The 8,820-nt window shown below is 36.2% G+C and overlaps 1 protein-coding gene across 2 annotated transcripts; it reads right to left on the bottom strand.

Annotated features, from left to right (window-relative positions):
* Window positions 1–2,031: 2,031 nt before the first annotated feature.
* LOC136766584 (protocadherin-18) lies at window positions 2,032–8,601 on the bottom strand. 2 transcript variants are annotated; one of them, XM_066720149.1, is made up of 4 exons: window positions 5,681–8,601; window positions 5,172–5,227; window positions 4,449–4,618; window positions 2,032–3,320 (listed from the first exon to the last, which is right to left on the bottom strand). In XM_066720149.1, the coding sequence occupies exons 1-4, from the start codon at window positions 8,177–8,179 to the stop codon at window positions 2,656–2,658; spliced, it is 3,390 nt and encodes a 1,129-aa protein (XP_066576246.1). In that variant the 5' UTR covers window positions 8,180–8,601; the 3' UTR covers window positions 2,032–2,655. The 2 variants fall into 2 exon arrangements, with proteins under 2 accessions (XP_066576246.1, XP_066576245.1); XM_066720148.1 differs by having other exon boundaries at window positions 5,172–5,260; window positions 5,681–8,600.
* Window positions 8,602–8,820: the final 219 nt, after the last annotated feature.

The following is an 8,820-nucleotide window of genomic DNA, read 5'->3' as shown; positions in this document are numbered from 1 at the left end:
TAATTAATTCTATCAATCAACAGCATACTATGATTCACTTTTGCTGAATACATTATAAACGTTGTTAGACATACCTTCAAGATTAGTGAAGAATTACTGAATGAATTACTTACTTTAATAATGCAAATTACGTATTTCAGTATTCCTCTTATTGTTGTTTCTCCCTGCAGAATTTTGCCCAGACTGAAAGCCAAACCAAAACCAAAAAGCTTTATGAACTTTAAAATTCCAAACAGACAACTTCAACTTAAAAATTAATGCCGAGTAAATGTAATTAATAAATTATTACCTAGAAATTGATTCTGCTCTACATAAAGTTTAAAAAATCCAAATAGACAACTGGAATGTAAAAGATTAATGCCTTGTAAATATCATTAATAAAACATTACATAAAAATTGATTCTGCTCTACATAAAGTCCAGTTTGTACATGCTGTTTAAAGTCCAAAATAAAACACTTGATGATTTAACCATTTAGTCACTGATAAATAATAAGGTGGATAGACCGTGTAGAAGGGGTCTACCTTTTATAACTTTGACTGTGTGTGCATGCTTATGTGTGTGCATATATATATATATATATATATATATATATATATATATATATAGTTGTAATGATAATATGTATCATATATAAGATACATGTACATATAATATTAAATGTTATTTGAAGAAAATTAAGTTGAACCAAAGCCAACTGCTTAAAATTGTTTATTGATTATATGTAAAGATTAATTCAATTGTGAAAATGTACTTAACATTTAAAATGTTGGATCCAATTCTTTGATTGTGTAACATCTGTTTTACATTTACTTATTAAATATGGGCTCCAGATATGTCATGAGTATATTGCTATTTAGGTTAGCTGCTGTAATTATGGGTGTGCTGTACAGCATTGTATGACACAGAGATATAAAGGGAAAGTCTTACAGTTCAGCTTCAAATTCACTGACAGCATGACGACAAAGTCAGAAATTCACAATTTAATAAATCACAGCTGAACATTCTTTAAAATATATACATTTTGTAGATATAAATATACCAAGGCCATATATATATATATATATATATATATATATAACAAGATGGCCTGGACAAAATCTAATTTTCATCCAACCTACTGATCACAGATAAAAGCACTACATGAAGGTGGGTCTGCATTTAGCAGAGGCAGAGGCCTCTGTCAAAGAAATACCAGGGATCAATTACAGCAATTACAATTAGGAATTGGCACATAGGTCAAAGACTTAGCTTGGCCAGGGTCTATTTGCTTTATATTTTCCAATGTAAATGTGAAAGTTTCCTTACCTAGGGTTTAATTTAATTGTGTGGCTGGAAAAAAGTACAACTTATACATCAAGAATAATTATTTTATAATCACTTTCAACAAAGTATATCCAGAGACATGTCCAAATTTATGCAATTATAAGTTCATTTTTCAAGTGTAATTAAAGGTTCATTGTCTATAAGTAGTTTAGATCATACCTTAGTATGGACATCTCAGAAGTATTCTACAGAAGACTCCAGCTGGAAACAGACTTTAGACACTTGAGAAAAGTATTGTGGAGTCTGGAGACTGCTTTATATCACAACTGAATAATCGAGAGAACAGTAATGTGTAGCTCCAAACAGCAGGAGGAGCTCTGAGAGAGTGGACATTGTAAATACACACACACTAACACACGCACACACGTACACACACGTACACACATGCACACACACACACACACACACACACACACAGTGTACAATTAAAAGTTAACATAGGTTCAGATATCATACTTGCGTCTAAAATATGGTGCATATATGTAATTCTTTGGTGGACTAACACATAAACCTTGTATCCATACAAGCCATGGAAACAGTTCAACTACAGCGATAGTAATGACTTTGGATTTAGTAGGACATAGCAAAGTTACCTTTCTTTGAAGCAAATGTGTATGTGAAGGACTGTAATGAATGAGTGAATGATAGAAATGGTGAACAAAAGAAGATGTTGAAGATGACTAGAGATTTTAAAATGCCATTGATGCACTCTTTGCAAAAACATTTTATATTTCTTCCCTCAGAAACACTGACACCTTCATACAAATTGACATAATGGATACATGTAATATAGTTGCATTACAATAGGACATGGTCACTGCATTTTTGTTCACAAAGTTCAACTTTTTATTATTATTATTATTATTATTATTATTATTATTATTATTATTATTATTATTATTATTATCAATACAAATAATAATAATAATAATTGTATTTTCTTGAACCAACCAAACACCATTACAATGAATTATGCCCATTAAATACTTTAATTTACGGAAACTTTGAAAAACAATTTTCCAAACACATTGTCAAAACTGTATTCTTTACAACATGCAGTAACAATATAAAAATAGACCTTTGATTATTTTTTTTTATATACATACATATATATAAATATAAAGAGTACAAATGTATTTTTAAAATACAAAGATAATTACACTCACATTGTGTACACTGTGTACCGAACAAGAAAATACAACATATTCAAATAATTAGCATTCAAAGACACCTTTACATTATAAATGCAACCGAATGATAATTGCAGTTCTCTTTGTTTCCTTCATTTCCATTAATATGGAATAAAAAATGAAATGGTCTGTTCCCATATCTAGCTCTGCCGGACATCTTGTAAAAGTTTGTTAATTTCAGCCACCAGCTCACTGGCGTCCATTATTTCATGCCTACTGTCACTGCGGTTCACTTGGAGCTGGTTGAGAACGTTATCAAAGTCGTCCTCCTCATAGTTTTCAGGGATTTCCTCCATGGCTGGCAGCCATTTAAAGGGAGCCTGGGCACTCACGTGATTCACTTGAGTTGGTCCAATACTGCTCCCTGGGTTTTGGAAATGTGTGTTTGCCGCCCAGGCTGCCACCCCCTGAGGGTATGTTAAAGATTTTCCTGGCAAATGTCCCTTCCTGCGCTCCAAAGAGTTGATTCTCTCCACTTCATTGCACTCCACGTAAGAGTCCAGTGATGGAGGCAACAGCCGCTGGAAGACACTGTTCATTTCGGAGAGGAGAGAGGTATTGCACAGGTCACTTGCTTCTTCATCATTAGAACTATTGGAGTCTTTGCCGAAAGTGGAAAAGCTCTTTTTCCTGTCATTGGACTCAACAGACTGCTGATCATCTTCTATTGGTGGCTGTTGAGGGTCCTCCCCAGGAATAAACATGTTACTTCTGTAGTCTGATGAAGCCGGGGAGGGCAACTGAGGCATCCAGCACTGGTCCGAGTGCCCAAGAACACGGCATTCATCTGTGCACAGTTTCATTGCTGAGTGAAGAAAAATGGGAGAATATTCATATAAGGTGATGGAATAACAGTTCATTGACATTGTATTTTAGATTTAGAATCCTTTGGTGACTTTTACATGTTTTATGCAGGCAATCATATAAATGAAAATATATCATATTTTGGTACATGACACAGGCTTAAGGACAATGCCATTGTATGACTTCTGTATATATTTCTACCTGCAGAGAAAACATAAGCCCTGCCTCATCAACAGTGGGTCTTAAAAATCTGTGAAGTGTAAGCCCTCCTAGGATAAAAAATTTATAATAAACTTGATTTCTTGCACAATTTCTTGCACAAAAGAACGTAATGTTCCCAATGTGATACAATTTTCTTTAATTAAAGATGCATGTAACAGATTCATGTAATTTATTAAATAAATATAAGAGGAGTAAATCTAATTTCTAAAACTACTGTAGCTTCTCTTTTTACTGAGAAATTTTAAAAGGCTCTGGTGGGGTTCCATTTCAGTTGAACATAGTCATATTTTTAATTTAATATTTTTAAATATTCTTCAAATAAATTACAAACATCTAAACTGTCCACTTACATTATATTCATGCTTAATGCTGGAATGATCAGGTCATATTTGCGAGATGTGATTAAGAACTCATTTACTTTCAAAGTGCCCATGATTGTTAAAAAAAAAAAAAACTAGATTACTAAAAATCTGAAAATAAACTTGACTCAATCTCAAGCTAATTTAGCTGTGCTGGAATAAGTCATTTAATAATAAGATTACTGCAGTTCATTTATAAATTGGCATTTCAAAGTACAGATACTAATTTAAAACTACATCATATCTAGTTGCAGAAATAATTACATTTAACATGAAGGCCCTACATCTAAAAAAAGGAGAAAAAAATACATAGATAACTCAGACTTTTCAGTCATAACAATTTACTGATAAGTAAAGACTTAGAATGGCTCTAGGTTTATCTCTGTGAAGAAAAATATATCTTTATACTGAGATAAAGAAGTATTTTAGATTAGTTTTTTTAACTTGATAACCGTAATCCTTAAAGGAAAGCTTTTTTTTCCTTTCTTTTTTTTAAGATATAACATATAATTTGGGAGAAAGTTAAATCATTGTATTGCTAAACATACCTGGATGAAGTCTATGGTGCCCATCTGCCAGGAACAGATCACTAAATCCTTCGCCTAGTAGTCTGTCAATGGGAGACTCTCTTCCCAGATCATAGTCACTGTCTCCTGCTTCACTGTCTCCTCGACCACTGTCCTTCAAACTGAATTTGTCCATATCTTGAAGAGCATATCTGCAAAACAAATACACAGTCCTACTCAGTTTTACTGTGAATTTCACAAGATAGAAGGTTGATAACTTAGGACCCAAGTAACATAAATGTTTAATTCGAAAGCCAAATGAAGGTAAACATGTTAGCAACCTGTTAACTTCGACAATTGAGCATACATTTATTTATGGAATCCAGCAACATAAACAAACAGATGGACATTCTTTGTCATATTTCTTATGCTAGAGAACATTGTTAACATGCTTTTGTACATTTCTTTGGGCTCAGTGTTCCCTAGTGTTGAAAATGTGATGGCAGCCCAATGCTTCATCTCTTGATTTTCACTTCCATTATGATGCAGCTGCAATAGACAATGCCTAACCAAGGAACACACCAATCTGGAATACATTTGACTTAGTTATTTGAGTAAACTCAGCAATACATATCAGTAGCTACAACAGAAATTAATAACATTTACAGGGATAAGAGATCTCCTAGTATTGACCTTCTAAATTGAACCTCTAGAATGTGGTTTTACATGAAAACATCACATTTCATCAACATTGATGATGATTACCTGTAGCTTCTTGAGTATTTATTCCCACGGAAACTTGGTCTTGGCTGGTACTGGCCCTGATGAAGCATGGACAGAAGCTGTGAGACTTGCTATATCGAAAATAAATAAATGAAAAAAATAATAAATACTAATGGAACACACAACGTAAACAAAAGATGAATGAATGGTTATACACAATGTATGAAACAATAATTATGAACACTACTAATGCACACTACAATGTTAAAATATATGAGAAAACATACATAGCACATATACACGTTACACACACAAACACATAGTACATTACAAGATCAGATTTAATAAGCTTTTGCACAAATGCAAAGTGTCTTTGGGTGGATTTATAAGGTAAAAAATACAATATTAAAATTAGCAGCAATATTAAGCAAAATACAATCATTTTAAAAGCCTTGTTATTTATTACAGTTAGGTACCTAAAAAAAACAGAAACTTTGCATTAGAAGAAAAGTTTTCTAAACCTGTCTGGAGGCATTTTCCAGATGTCTTACCTCGACTGGTGGGGTGGCGTGAGCAAGCTCCAGGGAGAAGTTCTCTGGAATGTGATTGGAAGATATGGTCACCAGGCTGTTCAATGATTGTCGGCTGTGATGACTCTGCCTGCTGCTCATTTGACCTCTCTCCAGAGTCGGTGATGCTGAAGGTGACCTGTGATGAGACCTGATAGGCAATGTACCATTCACAGTTGGCACTAAAGTGATATCTCCCTTGTGAATCTGTCTGGATGGCTTCTTGGGATGATTTTGGTACGTGGACTCAGCCACCCTGCAGTTATAAGATCTTGTGTCTTTCTTTTCTCTATTGCACCTTGTGGCAAACATCACCATTATGACGAGTAGGACCGCACAAATAGCTCCTAGGGAAATAATGATAATCATTGACACGTCGAGTGTTGGCTGGCTGCTGGGTGTTGGTGCAGGCTGGAAATGATTGTCAGAGTTTTCAAACAAAATACATTTGAACACTGCTTTGGCACTGAGCTTTGTGGTTCCTTTATCCTGAACCACAACTACAATTTCCATTTCTTCATAGGGAAGGTCTTCCATGCTTACATTGGTATATATCTCACACTTCTTTGGGTCCATGTTGAAGATGTTATCTTCATTGCCTGCTACAATAAAGCATGTCAATTCAGCATTAATGCCAGTATCTCGGTCTGTTGCTCTGATGGCAGTAACTAAATGTCCTACCTCAGCATACTTAGGGATAGAGATTTCGGCAGTGTGGTTACGGAGTGGTGGGACAACAATTATTGGTGGATTGTCATTCTCATCTAAAATGGTGAGGACCACAGTTGTATTGCTATTCAGTTGGTGGCCACCTCCATCTCTGGCTTGTACAACAAAAACAATTCTGCTGATATCTTCATGATCGAAACTCCTGAGAGCATAGATGGCCCCATTAGATGGATCTATAGTAACATAAGTAGTGATTGAGCTCCCCATTATAAAGCTGTCCAAAATGGTGTATGTAACCTGTCCATTTTCCCCAAGATCAGGATCACTGGCCATCACTGATGTGAGATAGGCTCCTGGAGAGTTATTTTCAGAGTTGAAGATTTCATATCTGTTCTTTTCAAAAAGAGGAGGATTGTCATTCTCATCTAAAACTTGGACAGTAAAATGTTTTATAGTAGACAGGCTAGGAATCCCTTTGTCTTCGGCTATGACTGTCAAACTGTATTCAGACCTTTTTTCTCTGTCTAAGGAAGCATTGGTTAGAATCATATAGTTTTTCTCGTATGTCTTCTGAAGCTTGAAATGACCATGGCCATGAAGCTTGCATACCACTTCTCCATTTAAACCTGAATCCCTGTCTTCAACTCGAACCAGAGCCACAAACGTATCTTTTGGGGCTGCTTCAGAAATGTAGGCCACTTCCTCATTCCCCTGGCTCATTAAATTAATGTTTATCTGAGGTTTATTATCATTGACATCCACCACTTTAATGATAATCTTACAATGCGCTGGAATTGAATTTGGTCCTAAATCTTGAGCTTGAACATCAATCTCATAGGAATTAGAAGATTCAAAGTCTACTGGCTTTATAAGCATTAAGTGTCCATTTTCTGGGTTAATTTTAAAAGTTTCCATAATTTTTGGAGAAACATGGCTGCTGAAGGAATAAACAACTTTACCATTAGTCCCCTCATCTGGATCAGTTGCATTGAGGTCAAGAAGCAGAGATCCCACGAGTGAATTTTCTTGAAGCTGGATAATATAAGATTTCTCTTCAAAAGTAGGACTGTTGTCATTGGAATCAGAAATACTTATTTTAAGCAGTGTTGATCCTGATTTTGGGGGTACTCCTGTATCAGAAGCCATAAGCTGAAGTTCATAGCTTGATTGCATCTCTCTGTCCAGTTCTCTAATCACAATAAGTTCTGCATACTTGGCCCCATCAGTCCTTGTTTTCACTTCAATGTTAAAGTACTTATTTTGGGACAAGGAGTACGTGTGAAGGGAGTTTTCAGCAACGTCTGCATCTGTAGCGCTATCCAGGGGGATCCTTGTTCCCACAGCTGCACTTTCTGATATCTCAATTGGAATAATGGATCGGGAGAACTGGGGTGAATTATCATTAATGTCCAGTACATCCACTTCAATGTGGAACAATTGTAAGTGCTCCGTAGGCAGGGTAATCACGTCAAATTCAATTGAACAATTGAGATTTTTTTCGCAGAGCTGTTCCCGGTCAATTTTTGCCCCAATACTTATCTCCCCATCCTCTTCCCGAACAGAGAGCAGAGGAGTGTTTCCTCTTTGCATGGCTCGGAAACGCAAAGACACAGAACTGGGGAGTTTCGATAACTCCTCCGCCACATCTTCCTTCAGTCTTGCAATCACGGTGCCCACTTTCTGTTCCTCGTACACTTTATATTTTAAAGTCTTGCCCGAAACATCTTGAGATAAGGCAACTACCAACAGAACTTTTAGAAAGATGAAGCTAAAAGGTACCTTTCTCCTGGTGTTGATCATTTTGGAATCCATCTCCCAAAGGCGATTTGGTGAGTATTTCCCGCAAAGAAAAAGGCTTGAATGTCTTAAGCCTGGGACATCTTAAATCCGCCAAGTTTGCAAAGTTCTTTCTTCCAAATCAGAAGTATTTTTTCCCCCCGAACGCTTCTTCTTTGCTCATAAAGTCCAGGTTTTAATGTACAAAACCACGATGAAAGCTAAATATACATATACACGGGTGTGCATATGTATATATCCTTGAGGTCTCACTGATTGCAGAACATTTCACCTTCAATGCATGGAAAGTATCGCTCGTGTAGACGGATCTGTTGCACTCACAGCTTCATAAGCCACTGCAAGAAACACTATACAGTCTGTGTTGGCGCAGCTGAGAACTGCTGCCTCCTGCGATGCCTGTCTGCAGACTGACTGTCCCACTAGCCCGCCCCCATCTAAAACTGCAGCCGACAAAACGTTTCCCAAATCAAGTGCTGCCCCTCTTGCTGCTCAGTGACCACTCCAAACAAGGCAGCTATTGATTTCCAAAGACATGAAGGAGCAAACCCCGCCCTTTTCAATCCACTTTCTCAGAGTGTGCCCCCAACAAAAGCTAAAGCAAATTACTCCAGAGCAACTTTATTTTGTGAGGTTTTCCCTTGTTCTTTAATGATGTC

The sequence above is a fragment of the Amia ocellicauda genome, chromosome 13, assembly GCF_036373705.1.
Source record: "Amia ocellicauda isolate fAmiCal2 chromosome 13, fAmiCal2.hap1, whole genome shotgun sequence".
Lineage (NCBI taxonomy): Eukaryota > Metazoa > Chordata > Actinopteri > Amiiformes > Amiidae > Amia > Amia ocellicauda.
This window is presented reverse-complemented; position numbering and strand designations above follow the sequence as displayed.